The sequence below is a fragment of the Phallusia mammillata genome, chromosome 2 (assembly GCF_965637545.1).
Source record: "Phallusia mammillata chromosome 2, kaPhaMamm4.hap1.1, whole genome shotgun sequence".
Classification (NCBI taxonomy): domain Eukaryota; kingdom Metazoa; phylum Chordata; class Ascidiacea; order Phlebobranchia; family Ascidiidae; genus Phallusia; species Phallusia mammillata.
Genome location: NC_137253.1, coordinates 27,996,981 through 28,013,997, shown reverse-complemented (window position 1 = coordinate 28,013,997; position 17,017 = coordinate 27,996,981). Strand labels below are relative to the sequence as shown.

General features: G+C 35.7%; 2 protein-coding genes and 1 long non-coding RNA gene across 6 annotated transcripts; 1 reads left to right on the top strand and 2 right to left on the bottom strand.

The window, feature by feature from the left end:
- Positions 1 to 1,889: 1,889 nt before the first annotated feature.
- On the bottom strand, positions 1,890 to 6,078 carry LOC145213511 (galanin receptor type 1-like). The gene is made up of 3 exons (XM_080081817.1): positions 5,905 to 6,078; positions 4,523 to 4,733; positions 1,890 to 3,909 (listed from the first exon to the last, which is right to left on the bottom strand). Exons 1-3 carry the CDS (start codon positions 5,964 to 5,966, stop codon positions 3,772 to 3,774), a joined length of 411 nt encoding a protein of 136 aa, XP_079937943.1. The 5' UTR covers positions 5,967 to 6,078; the 3' UTR covers positions 1,890 to 3,771.
- LOC145213512 (uncharacterized) lies at positions 3,903 to 16,553 on the top strand. Of its 4 annotated transcripts, none has more exons than XR_013856844.1 (6): positions 3,903 to 3,964; positions 6,882 to 7,070; positions 9,587 to 9,727; positions 10,314 to 10,457; positions 10,570 to 11,342; positions 12,375 to 16,553. It is a non-coding gene; the product is annotated as an uncharacterized LOC145213512 (long non-coding RNA). The 4 variants fall into 4 exon arrangements; XR_013856843.1 differs by having other exon boundaries at positions 9,587 to 9,742; positions 10,570 to 10,619; positions 12,375 to 12,577; XR_013856842.1 differs by lacking the exon at positions 10,570 to 11,342 and having other exon boundaries at positions 12,375 to 12,577.
- Positions 10,527 to 13,139, bottom strand: LOC145213510 (zona pellucida sperm-binding protein 3 receptor-like). The gene is made up of 7 exons (XM_080081816.1): positions 13,070 to 13,139; positions 12,740 to 12,910; positions 12,460 to 12,639; positions 11,879 to 12,052; positions 11,536 to 11,715; positions 11,135 to 11,308; positions 10,527 to 10,891 (listed from the first exon to the last, which is right to left on the bottom strand). The coding sequence occupies exons 1-7, from the start codon at positions 13,137 to 13,139 to the stop codon at positions 10,722 to 10,724; spliced, it is 1,119 nt and encodes a 372-aa protein (XP_079937942.1). The 3' UTR covers positions 10,527 to 10,721.
- Positions 16,554 to 17,017: the final 464 nt, after the last annotated feature.

Sequence of the window (17,017 nt, the reverse complement as noted above, 5' to 3'; positions counted from 1 at the left end):
TTTTAAACGTAAACAACTTTGAGGTTTTTATTTTTTTATTTTGTGAATGCACCATCTGTTATAATGGTGATCATCTGACAAAAAATACAGGATATCTGTATGAACTTGGCTGGTGTATTTGTTGCCTTCAGTCCTGTTTCGCAAGAATTTAAGTGATAACTGGTGTACAGGTGTGTTTTTGCAGAAAATTGCTTATTAAGTAGAATAAAAACAATATTTCATGATTCTGACTGAAATAGTACATAAATAGGCAACTCATTTGGGTAGTTAAACTCATCCACCCTAACTGATGTCTTAAATGCATTTATATGCACATGTATCTCTTTGAGATATGAGATTTTTATTAAGAGTTTTAGTTTGAGAATTCACAACATTAGAAAATTTTTATTAAACACATGTTGGTTGCAAACAGAAAAAGGGTAGATTAAATGAGCTAATTGTGAGCTTACTAGATTTATGGTTTGTAACATAGAAGGAAAATAATGTTGAACCTACTACAAAAAACTTTTAAACAGCCATATTTTAGCTCCAAGACTTTGCTGACAATCAAAAACAGCAGTTTGGATCAGCACAAGATGATGCTAAATAAAGTATCACATCGTCTTGTGTGAAGAAAATAGCCATTCTTGTTGGATTTGTGTCTTAAATATTAATAAATGCATGTAAACTACTTATATTGCACAATAAAACATTTAGTACCACTTAATAATGATTTATTTCAACATTAACTGAATAATGTATTCCCAGCACACCTACACTAATACACATCACAATCAATCTACGCATATTTATTGGTTATTACACACTGGAATACATGCGTCCTATTAATCTACAAATCATATCTGCAAAAATCGCTACACAAATGCCTAAAATAAAAATTATCGTTATTTTTCCACTCTCTCCCCATTACCCGCAATGCATTTTTGGGGCTTCCTTTTCAGTCGCCATTACGCTTCAATTTGCTTCAAAAATCACCCAACCGTTCAACGGAGTAGCGCAATCCAGTGTTTATAGAGATCAGTGGTTATTACACACTGGAATACATGCATCCTATTAATGATTTATTTCAACATTAACTGAATAATGTATTCCCAGCACACCTACACTAATACACATCACAATCAATCTACGCATATTTATTGGTTATTACACACTGGAATACATGCGTCCTATTAATCTACAAATCATATCTGCAAAAATCGCTATACAAATGCCTAAAACAAAAATTATCGTCATTTTTCCACTCTCTCCCCATTGCCCGCAATGCATTTTTGGGGCTTCCTTTTCAGCCGCCATTACGCTTCAATTTGCTTCAACCGCGACGGCCAGTAGCGCAATCCAGGGTTTATAGAGATCAGTGGTAGCCCTACCCAAAATCCATAGAAAACACAAGTTGTCGCACGCCATAGAAAACACAAGTTGTGGGGATGAAAATGGGGCGAAATTAGCGCGAATTTTGCATTGCGCCTTATGGGGCCGATTTATAAAATGATTAATTTGGATACTTTTGCGGTGTTTGATTTTGCAATTTCTGCAAAATTTTGAATAAAAATATAACTACGCTCAACTTATAATGTTTAAATGGAACTGATGAACATGAAATAGAGTTTAAATTAGGTTTTAGTGGGTAAATTTTCCAGTAGATATACATGTAGCCTACTTAAGTCCCGAAAGATAAAAAGGTTGTGATGTATATTCATCTAAAATTGGAATAAATAGTTTGACCATGGTCTTCCAAGGTCAGAAAAGTCATGACGTAATAGTGACGTCATCGTTTATTTACTGCATTTTGACGCTTTTAGCACATACTGAATTTTGAAAGCTTTTGGTACTACCTTTAAAGGTGTTGCACAAATCTTTTTTTAATTTTTTTGAAAGATATTTGACACTTTTTAGTGATAAAAATATTTATTGCATTAATTAAGGTCTATATACCATGTTGAATATGTGTACTGTCATATGCAACACAACCACAAGAAAAAATGCAATATAAACAAATACAACTAACATTGATGCATAAAACAACCAATATCAACAAAATTGTTAAATCTTCTTGAATCTATTCACCTGTACAGCACAAAAAGTCTCGTGGGAAATTTTGCATCCAAAGTGGCACTTTTTTTATTTATTTCAGTTTCAGCTGATACTTCCCACAATACATGTTATGTGAGGATATCACAAAAAATCCAAATGATTTCATTAAGGGCATAAAATAACATGCAAGAATTATTAGCAATTTTCAAAATTGGTGATTCCATAAAATCAAAAAAGTCAAAACTTAAGAGACACACTGCACAGTATGACATGTTTTTTTGAAGCTTCATAAACTCAAACACAGTAGTTAAATGAAGTCCAATAGATCCTGTGTCAGCCTTCAAAATGTCACAAAATTACATTTAAATCAATGAATGTTATTTGTCTTTCCATCTTGTTATGCATTACTATTTTATGTCATTATTTGTGTCTGTTTTAATCAAAATTGTTGCAAAATAAAACATTGGCATTTATGTTATACTTTTTCTGAGTCTATATGCCTGTTGGTATTGCAAGCCAGGAGCCATGCCAAACAGCAACTTCTTACACAGGTTTGGTGCGATGGGATACTAGATAATTCTTCTTCAGTAAGGATACTTTGAAATCAACGGCTTGTTCTTTTAAAAGCCCACCCATCCACCAGTTTCTTCATTATATTGGTGCACTTAACTGGCCACCAAACCACTTTTTTTACTATTTTAAGTTGCAAGTTTATATATATGCACTTTATTCATCTTATCATAGAACTGTTAAATGTATTGCAAATTTCTGTAGGTTTGCACTTTTTCCAGTAGCAAAAAAATAAGTATACCGTTAACCTAAATAAAGACTTTAAAAAGTATAACTTTGATAAACAAACTGCTTTGGTTAACACTTATATTTCTAAGTTTTTGAAATATCTGTACAGTCAACATTTTTTATTACTGAAAACGGTCGGGATCATTTATATTTACTACACTTTATTCACAAATTTGCTAGCAAACGATGCAGAAAAATTTTTTCGCTAAACTATTGCCAATAAAAATGCTTTCCTGCAAACATTGTGTGTTGCCTAGCAACCAATGACGTCATTTTTACGTCACGCATAAATTTTCTTGTCAGCAAGGCAATTTAGAAATAAAAAATTTTTAGTCGTTAAGCCAGGTTATTGAAAACAACATCCAAAACCCTATCCTTTGCGTTGTTAAAAGCGTGCAAAGTCGCCCCATTTCACGCTCCATGAATTCTCGTGCGACAACTTGTGTTTGATAGATAGACTTTGGCCCTACCTAATTAAGCTGATAATATTTCTATGTGGAAACGCATGAGAGCAAAGCGTTGACATAAACTTGGCGCTTTTTTATAAAGTTAGTTCACGTAAGTCGTAATCGTAAAGAATGCATGCAAAAACAATACAAACTGGGATTCAGAAAGAGAATTTAGACAAGAAAGAGATTTTTTTAGCGATTTAGCCACACTTTGCGATTACAGTACTAAAAGAGAACAAAAACAGATAATAGTGTTGGTACAAATGGAAAGAATGTTAATAAAGCGATGTTTTTAAAGTAACTCTAAATACCTTTTGCTTTAAAAACGTTGGTTGTTTTTCAGACAATACTGCAATTGAGTCTGTAAGTGTACAATTGAACATGCAATACATATGTGTCATTTTAAATAGGTAACAGAATGACTGCACACATGGTTTAATTTAATGCTGGTAATCATTGTAGTTTTATATTCTATTGTCACTTGCAGATTTTAGGGTTCGGATGAAAGCTTTAACTTTTTCCAGATGTAAATAAGAAGTTCTTTGTAACCATTCCTGTAGCCCTTGCTCATTAGACCATAGATGATGAAATTCATGGCTGAGTTGGACAAAATGAGGCGAGCAACAACCTGTAGCATTGTGCTGGTTATATTTTACATCTCAGTTTGGCTCTTACTGCAGTCGGTAAGTTATGTTTTGTAAACATTTACTAGTACATGGGCCACACTGCCTGGTTTTAAAAATCAAGATTGTGGAAAATTATATGACTTAAAACATTTGCTGTATTATTGATACCCATGTACTGGGGCCCTATCAAAGGGCCTAAAGTGTGTTTTTACCATTACCTTATTGTAGCTACTACAGAGTTACATTTGTTAAATTTTAGAAATGTGTTTTTGAGTGGTATTTGAAAATACTCATAATTTTGGGAGTAGTCTTGATGACTATTAAAAATAGTAGATGTATGTTATGTTGTACCCATACCAATGGTGTCTCAAGTAATTATAATCGTTATGGATAAAAAGTCAGTGTATGTAAAATCAATGTACATACTATAACTTTAGCACATAATAAAAGATATTTCTGCATGACATAAAATGCATTGTTTTATCTCCATCTTTTTTTTCTTTTTTATAGGTGTTAAAACTGCATGAGCATGACATTTAATTTAAATAATACTGTTTACTCCTTACATATTTTCATATTGCATTTGGATAGTAAAGAATATTATTGTTTGCTTACCCTCTTCAATAGTGGGTCCACATCACGCGGTGTGAAGATAATATATCCCATATATGGTGACCAACTAATTACGAATACAACACATGATGTCACAAGGGTTTTGATTAGAGTTTTTTCCCTCTTCTGAACTTTTTTCTTGTTGGTAGTCACTGTTGCCTGAGTTGATTCACGCCGGAGTTTTTTAATTTTGTGGTCATGCATTTTCACATTTCTGCAAATTTTGAGCAAAAAAATTATCTAAAGGATTTTTATGTTGTGCTGTGGTTTGTTTGTAGTAATTAAGAAAAAAAAAAAAAAAAAAAAAGGCTTAGAAAATACCAAACAAGCATTTTATCCACCAGCTTGGATATTTAATTATTTGTAATTGGTTTGATGCTAAACAACTAGTATTTTGTTGAGCATCACGCCAGTTGAAGGTCAAATTGTTTAAATCATTCATTTAACTTAGTTATTAAGTTTTATTTTATATATTTAATGGTGAAAATAACGACCCAAATAGATGTAAAGAGTGACATGCTTTATTATTCAAATGCTCATGCCATCATCAGTGATATGAAGGCCACATCAGTTTTATCTGTTCATTATAATATTGTAAACAAATCAAAGCTCTCTGTTATTATGTTGTCAATGTCACCAATAAAAGTACATGCTTTTTTTCATTTCAAGCCTAGTTGCTTGGCTGCTATGACACATGGTAAGTGTGTCAGCACCTTTATGGAAGTTATAGAAGTGGTGTGGTAGGCTTTAGCAGCTGTTGCTTCCTGTTTGATTTGATAACTCTGACAGGAGAGATATCATGCATTCAAATTGCCCTACACCTACTTGTTGGGAAAAACTGCTGACTTGACAAAGCCAGCGGAATAAATTGTTTTGCTGCTGGCACACTTGTTTGATTGTAACCAAAAACATAATTTTAAATGTTTTTGTAATGAGATTGTGTTAGACTTTTCCATGTTGAATAACGCCTTCAGGACTATGCTAAGAAGGGTTAAGAAGTCACTTATAAATTGTTTGACTGTAACCCAAAACTAAGCACTTATGATTCATGTGGACTTAATTTCCTTTTTTCGTAAAATTGTCCAAAAGTTAGAGTCACCAAAAATATCACGATTGTGACCCTTCCTACACCACTTTTTAAGTATATATGTGTTGATAAAATTCGGAATTTTAATGTTTCTTATAACAAAGAAAAGCCTTAGTTGCCAAGCAAAATCGACATTTCGTGTGTTGAAAATGCAGGAATATTTTTATTTTTGAAGGTGTTTTGTGGTCCCGGGTATAACTTTTAAGAGCACTTTGGAGAGTGGTGGTTTGTTAACCGTTGCGATAAATGCATGAGGCCTAAACCTACCACTTGTACAGTCTTAGCCACTTTTACTCACCGAAACAGAGCAACATAGAAGTAGCAGGTGAGGGACATAGGGGCAAAGATTCCAATCACCATAATCAGTATTGTGTAATCACGTGACGCATTATTGTCGAATGTGCACACCAGTATTAGCTCGTCGTATCTGGAAGATAAGTTTTGTAAAAGTTGTACAAGCTAAATAAATGCATTCGAAATATTCGTTTCAATCATGAGCAGTACTACAACTACTGCAAAGGTTCCAACACAACTGTCGATACAAAAACCCGTAAAATGAAGGTCAAAGCCATTGGGTGAATCGAAAACTCGCTGGTATTACTTTTTAGAGATTCACGCTGTGTTGACAAATTTAACTCACGATGTATAAAGCAGCCATATGTCACACATTTGATTTTAGCGTTGTTTGCACGACATTCTATGCTCATACCCCTAAAAACATCTATAACAGTAAGCTTGTCTTACATTGCGTCGCTCCAGCCAAGAAGAACTGGCAGCGTTAGAATGTGCGACCACAACCAGATGACGGCAACCATGACGTAGCAACGTTTTTTCGAGAACACTACGCAGAAAGTGTCGTTTTTCACCACTGCCCAGTACCTGAATACAAACAAGCAAAATTTATCGAAACTGCATAGGCCACTTCTCATTTAGGGTTAAAACAGAAGTGATTCTAAAAAATAGTTAACAAACATAAGGAACACTCACTGGCAGTGTCCACATTTTTACAAACATTTCATTTTGTATATTTTGCAACTATACTCTGTACGTTATATGTGATAGCAACTAGGCTATCTTAAAAGACGGTTCAAACTTTACACCACCATATTTCACTTTTGTTGCAAGCGATTCTTTTTAGTAATTTTCGATGTCTTTTAAAGCATTTAACGCACATATAACCTTTTACTAACTTTTTCAGATCCTAAAAAATCTATTCAGTTTTTGTTTTGAAATGTTTTTTTTTAATTACCGAACCCCATGTTTACCTGTTTAAAGATATGACGGCAAGACTGTGTACGGAAATAACACATGAGGTACAAATCATATAACCTGCAGCATCACACAACGCCTGGGGAAGCACGTTGCGCTGCACTACTAAATTGGCGATGATTGGTGGAGTAAGAAGACCTGTCACCTGAGCAACAATCACGTATTTGAATGACCAGTTTTTGGAGCAAATTTATGGTATGTATCATACTCGTATTCATGTTTTCATTAGGAAAAATGGATTCGACAGTGGTGTTAGGAAGTTCAAACCACTGGTAAAGAAATTTGCCTAGCTTTTAGCTAATGACCCAAAGCGGTGAACTAGCATACAGAGTCGAGTAACCCTTCTAACTCGATTACTATATGTGATATGAACAAGAAGTCTTCTGCTATACTTTGGTGCGACCTGAAAAAAGGCGGTAAAAGTAAAGCATCGAATCCAATTTATTTGTTTCTGACTTTCTGGAGCCTTGTGTACTACTTAATATATTAAACTATCACCTGAATTACTACACGTATTCAAGCAAAACAAGAAACACGACAAAAGGTCATCGTTAAATAAACTAGTTTCGATTTTTTTGGCCCGAAAGTTGATAGTCTCACGACCCACTATTTCCTGACCCCTGTGATGTGTTACAGAAAAAAATAAAATAACGCAAGTTCAAATACGTTACTCACAATGAGATCAGCAACGGCCAAATTGATAATAAAGATGTTTCCATTCCTGTACACTTTATTCGCGTGTGCAATGGAGCATATTACCATGAGATTGCCGAGTATGCCCACAATCGCTACCACCGTCAGATAGATAATGTCCACAGCTGTCCAAAAGGCATATAAAGCCGATAAACTTGTGTTCGTTGCGTTGGTCTGATTAAATTCCCCGAGATACATAGTTTTTGTTCGGTTGACAAAACAATGACTAAAACATATATAGTTTGTTCATTGTCACAGTTCAAAAACAGTTCACAAAAAACTGAATGGAAAAAATGTGGTTAATTTTAATTTACTGTGAAACATTGGTATAAATCTTAAGCAGTACGAAAGCAAGCCGAAGTTAACAAATTTTTGCTTCTGTGTCGTTGTATACCACGATGCACGACACTGTCAAAATAGATTAGGCTATCTAAAGGTACGGGCAAGCCTCCACCACTTAACCATTAGCTGAATGTTTAATTGAAAAATGCTCTTGAATTTTGTATGTTCACATTGAATTTACATGGTCTCGGAAAAAGGGTTTTGAATTAACAAATCAAATGTCATATCAAATCACTAAAATATTAATATCATGTCAACAGCTCTATGTCAACTATAGCGCTTTTATTTCCCCGGAGTACAGTTTATCTTTAGTCCGCCTTTTTGATTTGCTGACAGAACACTCCGTATCTTGTTGAGTAAAACTGCATTTTTCAGTAGTTAATTTATAATTCAAGTTAAAACGTAATTACACGTAAACGTTGAGTACAATTCCATCATCCAAGGTTTAAATATTAACCAATATAATATGCTTATAATAATGGTATTAGCAGAAAAACTTAGTAACAACTGTACTTTACTTTTTACTGACATGTATAGACATCCTCCACACTCGTATGTATACACATCCGCTAAAGCGTAACGAGCTAACAACCTTTTTACTCTACGTCAAACGGCATGTGTACACATCCTTCCTACACTACAGACATTCGACACAATATTATGCGAAAGGGTTATGATGAAATCTACTTAGAAAACGTCTATATACTCACTCCAAACATTTTGAGGGTTGTAATTTAAAATTTCATTATAATTCAGACTCGGGTCCCCTTTTTGACTAATATTCTCATATGCTCTTGGGGTAGTACCTAACATCGCAACGCTTGTTAGAATTATAGCCTAGAATAGGTTATTAAAGGTTTTTTAACTACGAACCATCACCTGATCATATTAGTCCTAACATTTAGAACGCATTTGATACTTAAAGAGGTATTTTGCACGATGTAGTTAGATCTTAATATTTGTAAACGAGAAGTACAGTATAGGAATTAAAAATATATTTGTCTAACCTGACCCAACATATTGTAAGTTGCGTAACAAAAAAGCGATTGTTTTTTACTAACATAAAGCTGATCTAGAACGTTTTTGATTTGCATAGAAGACATCGCAGGTCACACACAACCGTATCCTGAGCAGTACAAACAGAACACAGTTATAGTGACAAACAAGCCGATAAGCAAAACTCTCAAGATCGCTCATACAGTGCTGTTACTCTTTATTTTGTGCTGATAAACAATGGTCTACCCGTAAAACAGCATTCCAACCACCACCCTTTCCAAGCGTTCAAAGTCAAATGGGAGTACTGGTTAGCATGAACGCTTCAGGGCTGATCCCAGTAATGCATACATGTTTATCTTAACCCTTGCCCTTCTTTCATTGACACTTTTCAATGCGACTGTGCTGACATGACAATATTTTTTAAACGATAACATGTTCGTAATTTTACGGTGTTACGTTACAAACACTATTAATGCTGAAACGTTTTCCTTTGAGCTTGAATAACTTGGTTGATCATTTTAGTATGAGCAGTAGAAATCAAGCCTTGCATCTCAACTGTAATAAGTTAAAACGATGCAATGTTTTTTACATGTACGGCACTGTAACCTTTGTGAAACTAACGCTATTTAACGAATTTCGGCATTTTAAGTTTGAACAACAGTACTTGTGTCTTTTTATAGATTCATTTGCTGTTTAGAGTCAGTTTGAAAAGGATGTTTCCAAACTGAAAGCAATACCCAAATGACAAGCGTATCCTTATCAAGGCATCGCGACAGCGTCTGTACCCCGTTTTGGATACAACTATGATGAAATCTGATCCTGTACGTCTGCAGTTGGTATTGCCTTACCCAGGAGTGTGCAACCTTAGTTACACCTGTCCCAACTACAATTGTCGTTATTATACCGCGAGACCTTAAACAATTTAACTTTACTTTGTTGCCTAACAAACAAGAGCCAACATTAAAGTTCGTTTTCTAGCCGCATTGTTAAGTCGCAAAAAGAAAAAAAACAAACATTGTAATCTTTTGCTAACAATTGAAATAGTTTTGGGGACCACCTATAATTAAAAATCCGACATTATTCATTCTGGCATTACCATTTAAACTCGGTTTAGATACTTTATTTGTTCTGCGCTGGACCGGCAGTGTGTTGTGTTAATGTGCCAAGAACATGCAAGTCTATTTCTTAACGTACCCCAAATTTAAGCTGCGCAAATTATAACTGCGAGGTTGTACTTTGCATGATGTGCTTGATCAAATTGTGCAAAAGTGCATGCTAAATCAAATCAAAGTACAAAAATTAAAGTTGTAAGTCATACTTTTTCAAAATCAGGGCCACTGCTTGCATGATCTCAACCAAGAAAATGCTTGAAATGTCATACACTTAAACTTAAAACATGTTTTGCAGGAAAGTGAGGAGGATATATTGATCAATCCATTATTCTTAGTTTTTGGAAGTATTAATGCTACTATCTTTGCGGACCATATACCTTTTGTTGGCATTTATTGTGGAACAAAATTGGATCTTTGCATTCACAACAACAATTTTCAGGTAAACTTTTTTGGGCTATTTTAAAGTTCTTGTTTATTACTTTTTCGAGCTCGCAATAATCAAACGATAAACGTTGCACGTTACATTTTATTTCTATTTAAATCACACACAGGTTATCGACAACACTGTTTCAAATCGATAACACCTGTAACTGCATAAATGGTAAGAATACAGATGATAGTGTTATGCGTGCTGTTTTATACAACGGGTTACTTATAATTTTTTGTATGCACTTATGTAGTAAACCCCAAACTTTACAAACGGTTAAACACAATTTGGCGCCGCAGTCCAACTTCCATCTGCCTGACATGTGCTGACGCCAGTTCCCATAAACGAGTGTGCAGGCAGGCATTCATATTCCACCGTATCCCCCTCGCGGTAGGGAGGCACTGGTGCAAATACCCCATTGTCAATCTCTGGCGGGTTATCACACACTGGACAAACATAAAAAATGTACATTAGTTTTTTTTGTCGCTGTAACTAAATAAATCAAATTGTGAGAAAGATTTAAATGAAAAAAGCCAACATATGATAAGACACAGACAGTGTAAACTGTTTTAACCTGTAAGGTCTCATCAATGAAGCAGGTGACAAAAGATTAGCCGGTTTATTTTTATTATGATATATGCAACCATATTCTGCGACAAACAATATCACAGTAACTAACTATTGCATACCTGTTGGCACACAAACTGGGTTAGCAGTCCATACTCCATTTGCTTGACATGTAGCTGTAGTAGGCCCCACAAGTGTATGTGTGCTATTGCATGTGTAGACAACCACGTCCCCGAGAAAATATGGAGGCGCTCGTGAGAAACTTCCCTCATCGATGGTTGGGGGGTCAGCACATTCTAATAAAAGAAGACAGATTGTTTCATTTCAACTGTAAGTGTTGTGGTCTTCTAGCATACCAGTTTTTTTTAACTTTAAGCACGTCAAATGTTTAGGGGTGAGTTACCTGCAGATAGGCCTTATATTTCCTTTCGGGCCTCAAATTAACTTCGTGTAGGCCTACCTTATTTTTTCAGCTTTAATGAAAAATAAGGCCATGTTCATAAGTGCTAAAAATGCCACCAACCTGTAGGAACACAGCAGGGTATTTCGGTCCAAGAAAGATTGTCTTGGCAAGTTGCTGTAGACGGGCCAACCAGATGAAAACCGCCATTGCAACTGAATGAAATTATGGTGCTTGGAAAATAATTCGAAGAAGTTGACTTTGTTCCGTCAGGGAATTCAGGTGGGGCCTGACAACGTCTTTCTGTGCCACACAAAAAATAACATTTTAAAGTTTTAAGTCCTTAACTTAGTATTGAAAAAACTTTGCGGTCATATGTTTTTTGTAAATTGAAAACTGCACATACCAATGCGAACAGGTAGCAGATAAACATGACAAGGAATACAAAAGAATGCCATTACGATACCTTCTAATATACAGACTGGGTTAGCAGTCCATACTCCATTTGCTTGACATGAAGCTGTAGTAGGTCCCACAAGTGTATGTGTGCTATTGCATGTGTAGACAACCACGTCCCCGAGGATATATGGAGGTGTTGGTGAGAAACTTCCCCCATCAATAGTTGGAGGATCACCACACTCTAATAACAGAAGTGTCGTGGTCATCCAGTATATTAAATTTTTTAGTTTTAACCACGTCAAACTTTTAGCTGTGAGTTGCCTGCAGGTAACAAAGACCCCTTATGAAACTATTGCGTATAACTGACTGGACATTCAGGAGTTTCAGGCCAATTTTGCATGATCCTTGTATAGGTTAATGCTAAATATTCATCAGATATTGAGAAAATTTGCATGTTTTGTTTTTGCATTACGATACCAAACAAAAATAAAATTTAGACTAACATTTTTTGTCTTGTATATTAAAGATTCTAAAGCTAAGCTGTGAACCTTATTTTCTTTTAGGCCTCAAGTTTACTTCAGCTACCGTATTTGTTGAGCTCAAAAAGAAAAATGAGACCATGTTCATAAGTGGTAAAATGCAACCAACCTGTAGGAACACAGCAGGGTATTTCGGTCCAAGAAAGATTGTCTGGACAAGTTGCTGTAGACGGGCCAACCAGATGAAAACCGTCATCGCAACTGAATGAAATTGTGGTGCCAGGAAAGTAATTCGAAGAAGTTGACATTGTTCCGTCGGGGAATTCAGGTGGGACCTGACAACGTTTTTCTGTGCCACACAAAAATAACCAACTTAAACTTTTTAGTCCTTAACTTAAGTAGTAACACTTTCTGATATTTTTTTTTGCAAATTGGTAAACAGCACGTACCAATGCAAACAGGAGTAGATTGCCACTGGCCATTTTCTCTGCACTTGGGCTTTTTTCGGCCGAACAAAGTAAAACCGTTGGAGCAGGAATATGTGACGGTCCTACTTGTTCTATAACTGTTTCTCTTGGGACGGTAATCTCCATCTTTTACTTTCGGAGGTGGGGGACAGACTGGAAAACAAAATTATCCGTCCCATCAGCGATTCGTATACTAGGAAATTTCTTTGGTTTCATTCCTGAATGTTCCCAGCTTAATAGATAAATTGTAGTTAACCTAATGTTGCGATTTAGCGATTATAATTTCGAGGTCAAACAGCAAATGATATTTACCTCCATATACGACAACCAAATGGAAGATTGAAAGTACGACAATCAATAGGAACCGAAACAAACTTGTCATTTTTAAGATATCACAGACGGAGGTGCAGAGATAACAAACCACTATCTGGACCTGCAGAAAATTCGGTTTAACTTTACTAGGCAACTATTTTGTTATGGGACAAACGTGCGTTGGCACCATAGCCTATAATTGTACAAGCTTCTAAGTAGTAGTTTAGGACTCGTTGCCCAACCATGCTGACTTTTAGGTCACAATTTTTTATGAATTGGCCTATCCCTATAGCAGTAAAAAAATACGTGACTTTGGAAATCTTGATACCTGACTTGTCTTTACACTGAAACGACACAAAACTTTGCTACCTTGCATAAAATTTGGTACCATCAAGGTTATTACAAAATCTGCAGACCAATGCAGTATTTTTTGTTTCGGTCCAGTTTAGCACAAACCTCAACATACACATATCCTAATCGCAGGGTTTTTTATAGAGCCAGGATGAATAACCAGGCCGGATGCGAGGGGCCTAATTATCTTGCGCAGCTATGTACGATTCCGGTGCGTTCTTTGTGTTCAATCAGTCGCTGTTGTTTATTGTTCAGCAAAGAATATGTAACTGTGCCTTATGTGAATGTCCAAAAGGTGCGCAATGATTTTTTGACGCTGTTTGTTTGACTTTCAATTTTCCACACACAGTTCATATACAATCAGATATGTTCTCAACTGGAGGAACTTCCCTTCCAGTGGATTTAATTTAATACACTTAGGGGCAGTGGTTTCAACTAGGGCCCAGCGCCTTCCAGGGGGCACGAGCTGTACTCAGGGGCAAGGGTATAGGCTCTGTATAAATATCTACCAAAAGTCAGTGAGCCATTTCCTTTTATAATACTCATAATTAAGTGTGTGTTGCAATAGATTTAGTTTCCTAATTTTATCCACTAATCTCCACACTATATCTCCATATTGAGGTTTATTTTTAGCAAAAAAAAAATGAACCGGACGGGATTACATTTAGGGGGCCACGAGGCCCATAAGTTTCTTTTAAGGGGGCCACGGTGAATGAAAGGTTGAGCTCCACTGCTTTAGTGTGAGGCACAACTATATAGTGGAACACTAACGTGATTTCGTGGGTGTATCGCGGGGCAGCGTGTTTTTTGCGGAAGTGGAATTTTGGCACAAACACCAACATGCACATACCCTAATCGCGGTAGGTGTTATACAGACCGGATGAATAACCAGGCCGGATACGAGGAGCCTAGTTATCTTGCGCAGCTATTGTCGATTCTGGTGCATTCTTTGTGTTCATATATTAGTCGCTGTTGTTTATTATTCAGTAAAGAATATGTAATTAGCTATTTAGGAAATCTTCTGTTTCTGATGAACAACAACTGCAATATGTTCTTAATTATGTTTGATTATGGGTAATGGCCACTGTGAACTCTGTTGTATAACTTATTTGCAGACTGGTATAGTTTAACATGTCGCCCACAATTTGTGCAACGATGGAAGTAAATCACGTTCAAATATAAATTACAATACTGCAATACTTTCCGCCGTTACTACGCATAAGTGAAAAGGTTAGCGGTGATTTTTTGACGCCGTAAGTTTAGGTTTTAATTTTTCACATGCACAATCCTTGCAGTCAGGTATATATTTTTAACTAGGGGTAAGTTTACTCTTTTTTTTTGTTTGAATTAAACCGCTTTGCGGGTTCGGTGGAGCTACTAAAACCCGGTGACAATAAATGCTGAGTCAGCAAGGTGCAAATTGCTGTCAGCAAATTGTTGACTCAACACTCATTGTCACCTTAAACACCTGGTAGAGCTATTAACACCCTACCTCACGGGAAGTTTACTTTCACAAGGGGGGTAAACTGATTTTTTTTATTTAGCGGCTAAAGAGGAGTTGGGTTGGGAAATAAGTTTTTAAAAATTTTACATTAGTAACTAAATTTTGGGGTTTTATTGAATTTTCAATTCGAATACCTTACCCGACCTTAATAGGCTGAACCGTGAGCATTTTTGGAGATATAACGTTTTAAATGTAAAAAAGTGCTCTTTGCGCCACTTGTCAAAAATTAGTCACTTTTGCGTGTCCCGTGAGGGATGGTGTTAGTAGCTCCACCTAATCACTCTTGCTCCGATCCGCCATCTACCGGAAATGCCCGAAACGGCGTGTTGTGAGCTCCTATGTTAGTAGTTCTATCTGCGGGTTCGGGTTGAGTTCCGGTTCGACTCTCTGGTGAAAACCGAATGTTTGTTAACATTTTTAGTGAACCGTGACGATGTTTTGTTTTCAATTTTAAAGACGTTTTACAACAGCTTTTGATAGCAAATAGACTTGTATTTTTTTCACTCTTGTCCTGCGACGAATGTTTAGAACCGTGGTTCTTAATTTTTAGGAGTTTGTTGGCATTGTGCCCATGTAAAGTGACCCTCAAAGCCAACCTGTGCTAAAATTTTGGGTCATTATGGTGGAAATTTTTTTTTGGATCACCACACTCTAAACCGAAATGATAGTGTCAAAAACAAAATTGCATGCAATAGTTCAATCCCAAGCAAAGAATCAGATAAAGTAAATGCTCTACATGCATGTTTTGTTGACCTTTTAGGCTTGAAATATTAGGCTTGATTGGTAAATTGTTTAAAAATAAGTTGTGTCATTAAAATGCAATTTCTTATAATCTATTTGTGAAGTTGCTTTGATTTGTTTTACATATCACTGTGTTCAGCCAACTTTGTCCTAAATCTGCCAAACCTTGCAAATTTATCATTTATTCATATATATCTAAAACTGGTGTTGCAGTTTAACAACCATCTGCTTGTCATGTAGTTGGAGCAGGTCCCACTAGTTTATGTTTGGAATCCCACGTATATGTCACCATTTCACTTGTTGTATAGATAAAACTTCCATGATCTATAAATGGAGGACTCTGCAGAAACAAAAAAATTCCAGATATTAAATGAAAAATATGAATGCAGTAAGGATATATATAGTTTGAAAATTTTAATTTCATAACCTGTTTCATTGCATATAGATGGTAAAACTGGCCTATTGCCTGTTAAGAAAGCCTGTTTCTGGTTTTGTTTGTTAACATGCTGGTTTTATACACAATTTCACTTGTTCAGGAAAGATCTTTTGAAGCATTCCGAGACTGATAATTTGGAAATGCTTTACTGTACCTGGTAAAAATAAATGTTATATAGTCATGTTACATTTGAGTAATTTATAGTCACAGTCATTGTTTCAACATATTGTATGACACTTCACAGATTTTTAATTGTCATCACTCAGTTATTTCAAAATTCCTGTTGCTTCTGCAATTGTTTGTTCTGCGTTTGATATTGCCTGAATTTCAGTGAGGCATTCAACTCCACAGTACATAGCTATTTTTTGGTAGCATTCAGAATTAAACTTTTATATAGTTATTCTTGTTGTTGCCTATTACTGCATAACATATTTGGAATAGCAGATGTTTTATCCCATTTTGTCAAAACTTTTTAATTCATTTATTTATTATAAAGGTTAATCGTGACTTTTCAAGGCTTTAAATGACCTTTTTTTTCTTTTTCAAAAAGTTCGATACACTTTTTAATTCAATGATTACTGCAAAAACTGAAGCCCACTTACAGTCATCTTAAAAAGTCACGACTAACCTTTAAACAAATAAATTGATAGATGGCAAAATATTTTATTTTTTTGTACTCACTGCCGAACTTAAGTATATAGTACACGGGCTTTGAAGTTTGGAGCACAATAAACCGGAACAGACAACACATCTACAGACCGCTTCACACGCTACGTGATTGGTAGAGCTGCGCGAGCCGCAGCACCCAGTCGCCTATTTCGCCCGGCATGTAGCTTTTCCAAGTGCGCATGCGCACAACTGCAAAACGTCATAAAATGTCACGAATCTGGAGCTGCAGTTCCACTATAGATAACAT